This window comes from Diplotaxodon limnothrissa, linkage group LG23, assembly GCF_057381915.1.
Source record: "Diplotaxodon limnothrissa isolate DT_005_m linkage group LG23, D_limnothrissa_male_GT1.1, whole genome shotgun sequence".
NCBI classification, from domain to species: Eukaryota; Metazoa; Chordata; class Actinopteri; order Cichliformes; family Cichlidae; genus Diplotaxodon; species Diplotaxodon limnothrissa.
The window spans coordinates 25,755,617-25,769,213 of NC_140617.1; the positions used below are offsets into that span (position 1 = coordinate 25,755,617).

Sequence of the window (13,597 nt, forward strand, 5' to 3'; positions counted from 1 at the left end):
TTTTAATGTAAAACTCACCCGTTTGACGTCATAGGCAAAGAGTGCATACTTTAGATCTGCAGACAGGGAGTACTTTGCCACCTTGAAAGAAACCTGATTGAAAAAAAAGAAATAGAAGAAGAGGAGAAGATTTTTTTTATGTTTTTTTGCTCAGTCCACATTTATATCAAGCAAGCAAACAATAGCAAAAAAAAGATAACAGAGAGCTCAAGCACTCAGGAGGCAGGAATGGACAACTGGTAGGAGTGGGGCGAAAAAAATTGATTGAGCACTGGTATTGTGCGGCAATATTGCATCCTGATAAGGTTAGTTACCAAGTGTTAATAGATAAACTTCCTCCTAAATCGATTAAGTTCTGTATTTGTTTTTTAGCTTAAACATAAGTTCCATAGGTCAGATATATATTTCACCATTTGACCCAACTCTCCACTTGCTTCATCTCCACAACTGCCAGGCTGCTGTCCTACTTCCTACCAATATTGGGACTCTGCTCTTATTGTGATGCTTCACTGAAGTCTACAACGCTTCACCTCTTTCCCATTTTGTCATGTTACAGCTGTATTCCAAAATGGATTCAATTCATTTTGTACCTCAAAATTCCAATCACAATAACCCATGATGACAAAGTCACAAAAGTTAGCTTGAAATTTTTTGCAACTTCATTCAAAATTAAAAAAAAACAAAATATGTATATAGGTATTCAAGACTTTTGATGCTACAAGCTTGGAACACCTATTTTTGGGAAGTTTCTCCCATTCTTGTTTGCTCAACCTCCCAAACTCTATCAGCCGAACACACAGCTGTTTTCAGACCTCTGCCAGCACGATCAGACCAGGTTAAGAAGGTCATCTTTATGGACTTTACTGTGCCACTGGAAGAAGGCTGTGATGAGGCTCAGGAAAGGAAAACCCTAAAATAAATAAATACCAAGACATTATCAAAGAGTGCAGACAGAGAGGGTGGCAAGCACAGCTGTTTTCTGTAGAAGTGGGGTAAAAAGGGAATGAATTGAAGACAGCTGTGTGCAGGATTAGGGAAGCAGCAGAAAGAGCCTCTTGCTGGTATCAAAGGGAGGAGAAGGGCTGGAAGAATTAAGTTGCTGAGAGCTGAGCCACCAACAGGAGGGTGTTGGGTTTTATGGTCAAGCGTCAAATTCTGATTCTGATTTTTCCTAGTTGAGGTAAAATCTGGAGGTTGCTGTTCTATTTTCACCCCAGCTTTTTTCCAGGTTTTTCCACAGGACAATGATGAAAAAAAGAAAAGAAAACTAATGCAGCAGGCAGAAGCTAATGTGGCAGATAAAGGTCACAAAACCACACGGGAACCTCAGCAGGTTGTGACATTTCTGGTATACGAAGTGGTAGACCAACATTTTATAGACAGCATTTCAAAATTTTGCAGAGTCTGAATAATTAGGCAGGCTTAAAAATTAAACAGCATGCATCACTTCTAGTGCCACTTTTTGCCTTATGTGTCGTTTTTGCAATTATTTGCAAAAAATTAGGTGCACAGCTGACCGAGGGAAGCTGTGCAGCAAGACAGGCCAGTGCTCGGTTTAGATGCTGAAGCTGTTTGTCTATGCAGCTATCGAGCATGGGTCAAGACTATGACTTCTCATCACCGAGGCCACCTCTGTCTTTTGATTTCATCATGGAGCTACTCATTTAAGCATGTTGATGTAGAAACATGCTTCCCGGTGACAGCGCGGCTGAGAATAAATGGTTTATGATTGTGATGATGGAACACCAACAGGATTATAATGATGCAATTAGAAAGCAGCCAATTTAGCCCTGCACTGGAATAATTTAAAATTCCTGGAAGTAATACATGTGTGACAACTCATGATGAATGTTCATTTGTGTGCTCGCATCAGGTTTTAGAGAATTATCTAAAATTATAATTCACACGTCAAATCCTCTTTTCCAGGTAAGTTGAGGTGAGGATCAACCTTAAAGAGAGGTTTGAGTTTGTCCGCAGTGCAGACAGCCGGGCAACCAGCGTCTTCACCAGGAGGCTACTGTATTTTTATTGTGCAGATAAAGCAGGGATGAGACTTGTTTCCTGCAGCCTCTGGGGACCCAGCAGCCAGACAGTAGAAGAGAAAGCTTTGTGATGAGCACTAGACAGAAGTAAGATCGCAAGGCCAGTGTCCAATTTACTGTGCCAGTTCTGTAATTCTGTTTTCTTTAAGTCCTAAAAGATGATATTTGTGTTTTAACGTGTGCATGATCAGAGGTTGAGTAATCAAACTTTGTATAGAGGTACATCTTTGACCCCTGAAGGCTTTCAGCTACATCTGATATTAAGATGGTATCATTCTGCAAAGCAACCACCTAGCATTAGGCTAAAATGTGCCATTTATAGTCTTTTAAAAACCATTATATCGTTTTAATTTTGTAACATTAACATCTAATTTATATCCCCAAAACTTGAATATTAGGTTCTTATCTAAATCAGATATTACTAACCCTACCAACATACTAAAATTACCCTTTTGTAGCTTTTACACATCTAGAACACCTTCTAAAACCATTATATCATTTCAAATTAATGAAATGATCTCCTTTATGTCCACAAAACATAACTATTGGGTAGGGCTGCTCAATTAATCGAATTTTAATCTAAATTACGATCTGGGCTTTCAACGATCATTAAAAATGACTGAGCTGATTATTAGAATAGAATAGAATAGAATTCAACTTTATTGTCATTGCACATGCACAGGTACAGGGCAACGAAATGCAGTTTGCATCCATCCAGAAGTGCTTTAGTGATATAGATATATTACAATATATATATTAGCAATAATATAGATATGTGAGTATATTACAGAAATGGGTCTATTATGGTATGTTATAATGTACACGGTATGAAGTATGTTGTGAATATTCTATAACTATAAGTATGTACAGGCTGTAGTGAGTACAAGCTATGTACAGGATATGAACAGGATATAAATATGAAAAACTATACAGAATATGAAATAAATAACTTTACAGAAATCTGAGATATACAGTTATACAGAAATGGGAACTATGCAAGTTGTAAACAGTTATTAGCACCTCCCTCGTGCTTTACTCTCGCGCTGCTCTGTGTGGTAAAACGAGCGCACCTCTCTGCGATTCGAACACGCGTCACAACAATTAAGAGGACCCGAGGGAAGCTCGGAAAGCTAAGCAGAAGTTATTTGGGGAGGAGAGTGACTGCCGTTGGTTGAAAAGAGAGGTAAAAAAAACTTCAGTGGTGTGGAAACATTATGGGTTCACGGAGTCAGACGTGGATCAAGTAGACATAGTGTGAAGACCGCTCACAAAGTGACATACGATCAAAGAATGAAGGAGCAGCAACTTTAGTTGACATACCTCAATGTCAGTTTGATGCAATTGTGCATTGTGTGGCTACACAGCTTGCCTTGATTTGTATGCATAAATATTGTGCAGTATTTTGAAGTTCACTAAACATAGATGTTTACATTTTTCATTTATTTTTTATATTGCAAACATTTGCACTGTTATCAGTATTTGCACACTATTTTAAATTTTTTTTTGACAATCTTTAAAGTCATTATTCAATACATTGTTATTGTTAAATAAATATCGTCAAATAATCGAGATCTCAATTTCAGTGAAAATAATCGTGATTAGCATTTTTGCCATAATCGAGCAGCCCTACTCTATACACTATACAGAGGTCAGCAACCTGCGGCTCCGGAGCTGCATGCGGCTCTTTAGTCCTTATACTGCGGCTCCGCGTGGTTTGGGAAAATAACTTAGAAGTATTTAGCTGAAGTGTATTTTTTGTGTTAGTTCATTTTTTAACTTGTAGTTCTAAATTGGAAGATTATTGTGATGTTGAAATATAAAAATAAAATTATATTCTATTATTTTTTCATCGCTCAAAATAAGTCCCATTGTAAACATATCATGGCAGACCCGACGATATTTGCATGAACATGCTTTTCAGCATCTCTTTATTGACCACTTTTCACACACGGTTGCTGTACGTATACAGCCGGCTGTAGCTTTGCAGCTCACAGCCCGACACACACCAACACAACAGCATAGAGAGCACAGACGTTAAGGTGGCGAGGCGTGATTGCGGGTGCCGCTCAGGTGCGTCCGCCTCCCCTAAGCGGCGCTGCAGACCACGCCCCGCCACACACATTAACCAGGTAAAATACATATTTAGGCAGAATTTTGCAAATATCTATTTTTCATCTTTTAGCAGCATAGTGCTTTTTTTCCAATTATTTTTTAAAAGTCAGGTCAAGGCTCCAAAAGCCCAAAGGCGATATAAGGGTGGCGGCTCACAACAGTTTTTGTTTGCTGGATCATTTTAGTTCAGCTGGGTGTCTTTCCTTTGGTTATATTTCTTTAAGAGTTCAAAATGTGTTAATTACATGAATAAAATGTAATTTTCTCTGTAGCACTTCATGAATTTCATAAGCAACACACCTTAGTTGTTCACACAAAGCATAAAGGTAAAAAACAATATATACAGTGTTATCTTCATGTTAGATGTCAAAAAGTATCTGCGGCTCCCAGTGTTTTCCTTTGTGTGGAACCCGGGTCCAATGGCTCTTTGGGTGTTAAAGGTTGCTGACCCCTGCACTAGTATGTATATTCACACATCACATTCCTTGGCAATCACCTAACAGTGAAGTAAAATGGCATTCATAGAATATAACAGCTCAGGCGCATGGGCGTGTATTGGAATATTTAATATGTTTAAATAAAGAAAGTGTAAAAACACTCACAAATATGCTGTTGCTGAGGAGAACGTGTGTGTCATTCAGGTCAAAGTCAAACTTGATGACATCTCCATCCCGGTTCCTGTAAACCACCTGTGAATCTGATAATGGAGAGAAAAATACGTAAGACATAAAAGAGCCAGGAAAACATGTTTTTAAAAAAACAGTACACTCAGAATTAGATACAGACCACAAGATACCACAATAAAGCCCAAGTTCAGTTCATGTGATTGTCTGTTATCTTGCTAAAAAAAATTTAAATTACCAGAAAAATTTTAGACTCAATATGTGGAGGGTTCCAGACAAAGTGCAGAACCAAGACAACAAGAACATGTGGACAAGAAGACAAGTGATGAGGGGTAAGTGGTAACACCACGAAGACCAAACCTCTTCATGTACCATCAACAGATAAAGGATGAGGCTGACTTCAAGAAGTCCTACCAGTGGGGCAAGAAAAGGCAAGTGTTCTGATCATGGCTGCAAACTCATGCCCTGAGCACAGTAAGTGTCACAGAGGCAGCACTGAAGGTGCACGTGTGCAAAGAAGCTCTGGGACAGTCCAGCTGCTCATGACAGTAATTGTGTAATAGTGTACAGGAACATTTGTGCTCGTTAAAAGCTCACAAGTCCCACTGGGACACTCCACTCCAGCGCTCAAGTCCTGTGGGACCTCAAGTTCCAGACAGATAAGCCGCTGCTGGCCAACCAACCAAAGAAAGATATGTCAGACACGGGAGAAAAAAAAGGCAGTTTTTATAAATGTGGCTGTCCCAGCTGACGGCATCGGGAAGGAGTATGAGAAGATGTTCAGTGAAAAAAAACTTTGACTGAACTTCTAGTCTTGCAGACTTTCTTGGATCGTTAGTGTACAGAGGACTAAAATGTACATTTTCCATGTATTCATTACTCTGTAAAGAACCAGCGATTCATTCAAAATGCATTAAAGACAAAGTTTCCCTCAGAAGTTTGCTGGTTGATGATGATTTTGTGCCCTTAAAGTGGATTCTGTGTCCTGTGGCTGAGATGACCATGGAGTCAAAACAGGACGGCAACCTCTTTGAAACTAGGAAAACAAAAATAGTGGTTGCCTGAGAGCGTGCAACACATTCACCTTCTGAATAGTTGCATACTTCACTTTGTGAGAGGCAACCTGTCTCCAACATGCCAACATGTTGCAATCAGTCTGAGTGCAACTCTGAACTACATATAACTACATATATAACAATCAAGTAAATTTCCCTTGATCAGATTCCATTAATTTTAACATTACTTTGGACTTCTGTGACAAAATCACACACAAATATTACATGTAATTAAATTAGTTCAAGTCAGCAATTTGGGGCATATTTTTTTGAGTGTGTGAGATTCTGGTTGACCTTCTGTCTATGTAGACAGTAGCAGATTTGCAAATTTCACCAGTTTATTACAATTAATAGCTGTAATGCCACAAACAGTACTGACAGTTTTAAAGTATTGCATGTAATTCCCAACTTGACCAACTTAACTTCCCATCTTGAGGCACCAAAGTAATTATATCAAGACAGGAACTGCCTCTGAGTGGCAGGGGCGGAGCGTGGGGGTGGCTTACTGGGCTTAAGCCCGGGTTGTTTTGTCAGAAGCCCGGGGTATTTTGGAGTGTAATTTTTTCATAGTTAGATGCCTGGCTGACAACTGTATAAAACAAAAAGTACACACAATATTCGAAGCACATAGTGCACACTGTGGGAATTTACGACTGTGCGTGAATCCCCCCCTGATATTGGTATGATCCAAGCTCAGGCACTAAGCGACTGAGCGAGGGGGCGGGGCAGCTGCTGCCCGTGAGTGCGCTGTTGGAGAGACTGAGCCAGCCATTCTAAGGAGAGCTTAAGTTTGACCAGGTACCAAAGCAAATCATTCGTACCGTACAAATAATGTAAATATGACGGTGCATCACGAAAGATTGATATCAAACTGATCACTTGACCAATATTACGTTACTTGCTCTTCAAGTGAATCAACAAATGGCGAAATGAAAAGCCGAACAAATGCTATTTTTTTTTAGAGAGTCTTAGCTTACGTGTGTTTATTTCATATTTTCAGTTCTTACCCTCCCCGACTAAATCGGTTTCAGTTATGTACTGAAACATAAGAATGGACATTAGAGGCTTCTTTCAAAGAAAAAAACTCAGGTAAATGTTATTTTATATATTATGCTTTGTATGTTGTTCAGTATATTTCTATGCAAAACAAGAGGGATTTCAATACACAGCAGTATATTCACATTTGTAACCAGATATTTACATACACTTTAGGGAGAAAACATAAAACATTTTTACTGTACAACATCAATTTAGAGTAAACTTGTTTTAGATAAATATTGAAATATATTTTGAATTAGTTAAATGTCAGAATAAAGAGAGACAGAGCTTTCTGTTTTTTATCACTTTCATCAAATTTAGGAGCACATGTACACTAAATTTATTGTTAATTAATAAGAAAACTCCAGACGATTCCATTCTGAGCTGAAGAAGCTTCTGATAGGTTCGTAGAGTCCATGTGAGTAAATTGGTGGCACAGCTGTGGATGCATATAAGGCAAAACACAGAGCCTGTTTCTTTGACATGGGAAAATCAAGAGATGTCAACCAAAACACCAGGAACAGAACTGTGGAGCTCCATAAGTGTGGCTCAAGTTTGAATACAATTTGGTGCCATTTGCAATTAAGAAATACAGATAGTTTCTCTCTTTACTCTTAAAGTTAACAAATATGTTTTTTATATTTATCAATCTAAAAAAAGAAACATTTAGTCTGATTTGATGTTACAATTAAAAAAGTGTTTGTGTTTTGATCTGAAGAGTTTGTAAATATCTGGTTTCAACTGTATATTTGATGATGTTGGTGTTTGGCTTGATTGTCAGCACAAAGAGAGAGAGAGGAGAATGGGGACAGAACAGAGATGAACAAGAGCAGGTGAGACACACATGTTAGTCAAATGGTTGTTTACCAAAAGTATCACCGTATCATAGGTACTCATGTATCTCGTACCGAGTGTTTCTTTTTAGGTTTGTTATTTTTCAAATTCTATATTTATTAAGTTATGCAGGCTTGTTTGCACAACAAGGCTAAATAATTATATAAACTTTTCTGAATCTGTACTTTGGTAAAATTAAAAAATAAGTGTAGTGCAGGTCTATGATGATTTTTAGTGCTGCTATCATCTAGTTCTGATTCTGGTTCTGTCTTGGTTAAGTCCTCAGTAGTCCTGATTTTGAACTGTTGTAGTCCTGTTTTAATTCTGGATCAGTTCTGGGTCTGGTTGAATTGGGGTTTAGTCCCTGTGTCTTGATACAGCCCCGACCTTGTTCTGCCTTGCTGCTTAATTAAAAAACTAGTTTAAGGTGTCCTGCACATGTGATATATATTTTTCCCTATATGAAGTCATTCTTTTTTGAACAAAACTCAAAACAGAACCAATTAAACTTTCAGTCATTTCTAACCCCCCCCCCGCCCCAAGGGGAAAAAAAAAAAATCCCACATGCATACTACCCTTTTGGGCTAAGCCCCGGGTGTTTCAAATGTCTGGCTCCGCCTCTGCTGAGTGGTAGCTGACCTGGTCCCTATCGTCTACATCTGGAATAAAATTTAATTTAAAATGTACTTTAATCGATCATTTGAGTTTTGACAAGTCACAAGTTTAAATGATGACAACTGTGTTTTACTTTTATGGAGAGATGAAGTGAACTGATGACAGCCTGAATTAATAAAGAATTTAAAAAAAGCTCTTACTCGAAGTTTAGTCTGTTTCTGTCAGAATAAAAATGGTGTAAACTTCTGATTTGAATTTCTTGAAAAATCACTCTGCTTCACATGTTAACCACACTGAACCAGAAGCAGCTGTGCCTCCCTCGCCTTCCCTCTTCACAAGCTCCTGAAACTCATTTAGAGTGAATTTGTGGCTGATTGCAGGAGCGGCAATCACTCACTCACTGCTATACGAGCAGAGGCAGCTTTCTGGCTGAATGTACTCTAATGCAGCGTAAAAAAGCTAATGTGCATTTGTAACACTTCTGGAGTCGTTACAGTATACTAGGACCAGTTAGGTTCGACTACTAGAGCAGTAATGAGCGTAGCATGTAATAAAGACCACAGACCAGTAAATACGTTTAAATTGCCGGCTTATTATTTTGTGAAGACAGAGAATAGACAGTTATAGACACATTACATAAAACATTCAACATCACACATTTAAGGAAAACAAGATGTTTTCTTTCCCCTTCTTAGTTCAGTATGTTCTGTTAGTTCATCCTATTTATCTCAAAACCTTTTATTTGGCTTTAGAAGGATGTTATTCTCAACCTAGGTTATTGTTTTATTTATTTCAAGTTCTAAGTTCAAGTTTATCCTTTGATCTATTTGCATTAACACTGTGTTATTTTAAATCAAGTTCAGTTCTTTAGGCCCAAGATTTAATTTAATCTTGGTCTAGGTTCACCCTTTAAATTCTCAACCAGTTCTTATTTTGTTTTAACCCAACAAAATTATTTACACTTCCATTAACACCATTACAGCATTAAAATGTAAGGTTGACCAAAATAAATTACAAAAATAAATAAATAAATGTAAAACTGAAAACAATTCAGCAAAAGGCTGAATAAATCCCTTAAACAAACAAAAGAAAGTTTTCTTTGTGTCCTTTAACTATTAATCCTGGAATTGCTCCGAATGATTATCCAGTGCTTTGAAAAGTCCGCTGTTCTTTTGCAGAGGTGTATGGATTAATCCTACCAGTTTTATCAGCGAAAGAGCTCAACGTCCAGCAGGGGGCGTTTTCCTTTTTCCTGCTCGGTACAGTTCAATGGGTCCGTGGGTGGCTCGCCATCTTGTTTCTCGCTCAGCGGATCAAACTCCGATTCTAGCTCAGCATTTCCCGATCCAAACCTTAATGGCCTACCATAACAACAAAATAAAGTGCATAAACATTCGAAAATAACACACGGGTAGCCCTTAAATAACAGTAAAAGTCCGTTTTTTCCAGCTTATTTAGCCGTAAATGAGGTGACGCCAATATGGCGCGCTGAAACACCTTCAAAGGCCTTTGAACTGCAGCCTGTGTGTCGTTTAAGCACGAATCCACCGTTTTTAACATAAAACAACATAAATCTGCTACCTTGGCTCTCCATTTGCATGAAATGAGCAATATAATACAACAAAAATTTCTTGCATGAAATAAAAGACAATTTCTGAACTCACCAAGTCCCGTTCGGTTATGTTCACAACGTCACCAAGGCAAGGACAGGTCGGAAAAACAAAAATACATTCTCCAGAGTACAAAAATGGCTTTAAGTAGATTTTTGGCTTATTTTTACTATTTTTTCACTCATTTAAGCAGCAGCTCTGCAAGGACTGTCTGCATTTCTCCCTCTCGAGCATCAAAAAGAAGGAACAACCCGATTGGGTGTGGCTAATCACAGGAGTCACGCTGCAGCGTGCCCTTTCACAATAAGAGTCTCAACACATATTTTAGCCATTTTACCTGAATTAACATAAAACACCATGAATTAGCAAGTTCTGTACCATTTTAACATGTTTTTAAACACAAATGAAATCCTATACCATGAATTATATCATTGCTGATGTTTTTAATGAATTTTCTAACCATTATGATCTATTTATTGACTATTTATCACCTGTAATATATTTCTTATGACTGTTTTTACTAACAGGCTTTTATTTGTTGTTAGCTATGTTAACCAGGGTTACACCCTCCCCTCTTAAATGTATGCAAGTCCCTTTGCATAATGCATACTCAGACTACCTGGATATCATGGATTTCAATAGAGCCTGTGACAGCTTCACTTAAGCTTTGGAACAAAGACTGAACTATGCCAACAAGAGGGTTGCCTAATTGAGGGTATGTTAAGTGCTTGGGCTTTGTTCTCTCTCGGGATGATCTTCTGACTGATTGCTCTGCTTCGGGGTCATTTCTTTCAGTTTCATTGTTTACAGGTTCAGTTTCATTCACGTGAGTTTGAGTTGCTTCCTCATCATTAGTTTTCGTTGAATCCGATGCATTGTCCTTTTCATTTGGTGGAGTTATTTGAGCTCCTTCCTTTGCAGGTTCAGGCAAGTTTTCCATTTCAGGTGGTTTCTCCATTTCAGGTATTTTGTCATTTTCAGGTAAGTTTTCCATATCCGGTAGGTTTCCACAATCAGGTAAATTTACAGTTTCCGTCATGTCCATGTGCTCTTGAGCAATATCAGGCACTGTCACATCTTCTGAGACTTGAGAATTGTCTGATTTGGGTTGCTCATTAGCATGGTTTGACTTAGCCTTGGGAGGAAAAACTACCTCGTATTCCTCAATCGACCTTGAGATCTCCTTGGGAGGAAGTGGAGGGTAATACAGAGGGTAGTTATCCTCCTCAGAGTGGTATTCAAGTTCAGGTTCATCAGGATCAGTTGTTGGGTGTTGACGTGTTCTTGGCCGATGAGGCTTTACTTGGACTGCTGGAGGATTTTCAGGGGCAGTTGGCAAAAACCCACAAGGTAACAAAAGGTCTCTGTGGAGAGTTCTAGTGGAACCTTGGTGATGCTCGGGTTTGACTGTGTATACTGGGAGGTTGTCTTTTTGGCTTACAACCACGTGGACGACGGACTCCCACTTATCAGCCAATTTGTTTTTTCCCCTAATCCGAACATTCCTTACAAGCACGCGATCTCCGACACCTAAGACAGATTCGGTTACATGTTTGTCATATCTAGTTTTGTTACGTTCAGCAACTTTGCTTACATTTTTGGTAGCCAGTTGGTAGCTCTCCTGAAGGTGAGATTTGAGGGCTTTAACATACTGTGAGTGAGATTGCTGCTGGCGATGGTTCAGGGGGACATTGAAGGCAAGATCAATGGGTAACCTAGGCTGTCTGCCAAACATTAACTCGTACGGCGTAAACCCTGTACTTTCATGTTTGGTGCAGTTATACGCGTGAACGAGTGGCTTAACAAAGTCACGCCAATGTTTCTTGTCTTCGTCTTTGAGTGTACCCAACATGTTTAGCAGGGTTCTATTAAACCTCTCCACAGGGTTTCCCCTGGGATGGTAGGGTGAAGTTCTGACCTTCTGAATCCCAGCTAGGTCGCATAACTCTTTGATAGTTTTTGACTCAAAGTCTGCTCCCTGATCGCTATGCAACTTCTCGGGAAAACCGTAGTGGATTATAAAGTTTTCCCACAGGGCCTTGGCTACAGTTTTAGCCTTTTGGTTGGGAGTTGTCATTGCTACAGCATACTTCGTAAAGAAATCTGTAATAACTAAGACATCTTTAGTGTTGCTGCGATCTGGTTCAATTGTCAAGAAATCAATACACACCAACTCTAGAGGTCTGGTGACTTGAATGTTTACTAGGGGCGCCGCCCTCTCTGGCAGGGTCTTTCTGCAAACACACCTGCTACAGCTTTTGATCTTTTGCTCTATGTCTGAGGCCATTTTTGGCCAGAAAAATCTGGTTCTGGTTAAATCAAGGGTCCGGTCAAGACCAAAATGACCCATGTCATCGTGAAGGCTTTTGAAAACCATAGATCTTAGACTTTCAGGAAGAACCAGCTGGTACTGTGTCTCTTCACCTACTTGTCTTTTTCTGTACAAAATCCCGTTCTGCAACTCAAGTTTGTTTAACTCACGCAGAAGGATGCTAAGTTGTGGGATCTCATTGCGTACAGTAGGAGGAGATGTTTCACCTGTTTCAAGCTGGTGTATGATTTCACTGATAGCAGGATCGTTTGTTTGACTTTGTCTTATCTCTTCTTCTGACAAGCTTGGAATGACAGGAAAAGCATCACACTGGTCGAAACTGTCGGGAACAGCATCAACGGACGTAGACAGTGAAGTTACGAGTGGGCAGGCGAGAGCATGGTCTGTGTCAAGAGACTGGACTAGATGTTTCTCACATATTGCACTGACAGCTTGAGTGGGAACGTGAGTGAAAGGATCGGTGCCAGGCAAGTGGTGTTGCACAAACTGACGGATCCGCTCCTGTTCCTTCAGGGAGACAAGGTCATTTAATGGCTCGAGATGCGGACGACGAGATAGGCCATCTGCGTCCATGTTTTGTTTGCCTGCTCTGTACCTAAGCTGGAACTCGAAAGAGGACAGGGCGGACAACCAGCGATAGCTCGTCGCGTCTAACTTAGCGGTGGTCAAAATGTAAGTTAGGGGGTTGCTGTCAGTTATTACTGTGAAAGGACTGCCATACAAGTAATCACAAAACTTTTCCGTTACAGCCCATTTGAGGGCAAGAAACTCAAGCTTATGAGCAGGATAACGGCTTTCGCTTTTGGATAGTCCTCTACTTGCGTATGCAATTACTCGCAACTCTCCCTCCTGCTCTTGATAAAGAGCTGCCCCTAACCCGATTGTGCTTGCATCTGTATGTAATACATAAGGCAACTTGGGATCGGCAAAGCCTAGAATTGGGGCAGAAGTCAGTTTGTCTATAATAGTCTCAAACGCTTTCTGACAACTCTCTGTCCATCTCTCCCCGAAAGGAGCTTTTGGCTGAAAGTATTGGACGTAGTTGGACTTAGAGCTATTGTTTTTTCGCAGTGGGGGGTATCCAGCAGTTAGGTTGGTAAGGGGTTTTACGATCTTAGAAAAGTCCTTAATAAACCGCCTATAATACCCTGCAAACCCTAAGAAGGAGCGGAGTTCTTTCAAGTTCTTGGGACTTGGCCATGTTTTTAACGCTGCTACTTTCTCGGGGTCTGTTTCTACACCGTTTTGGGAGACAATGTGCCCCAAGTACCGAACTGACGTCTGAAAAAACATACATTTTTCAGGCGATAGCTTCAGACCGTATTCTTTGAGACGA

General features: G+C 39.6%; 1 protein-coding gene across 2 annotated transcripts in view; it reads right to left on the reverse strand.

The window, feature by feature from the left end:
* The window catches only part of LOC146608185 (inactive dipeptidyl peptidase 10-like), a 144,888-nt gene that overhangs the window by 40,671 nt on the left and 90,620 nt on the right, over nt 1-13,597 (reverse strand). For both annotated transcript variants that reach the window (XM_085348975.1, XM_085348976.1), the window contains 2 exons: nt 4,757-4,851; nt 19-93 (listed from right to left, as the gene is read on the reverse strand). In XM_085348975.1, the coding sequence (XP_085205101.1) occupies nt 19-93; nt 4,757-4,851 (170 nt within the window). The remainder of the gene's footprint in view (nt 1-18; nt 94-4,756; nt 4,852-13,597) is intronic.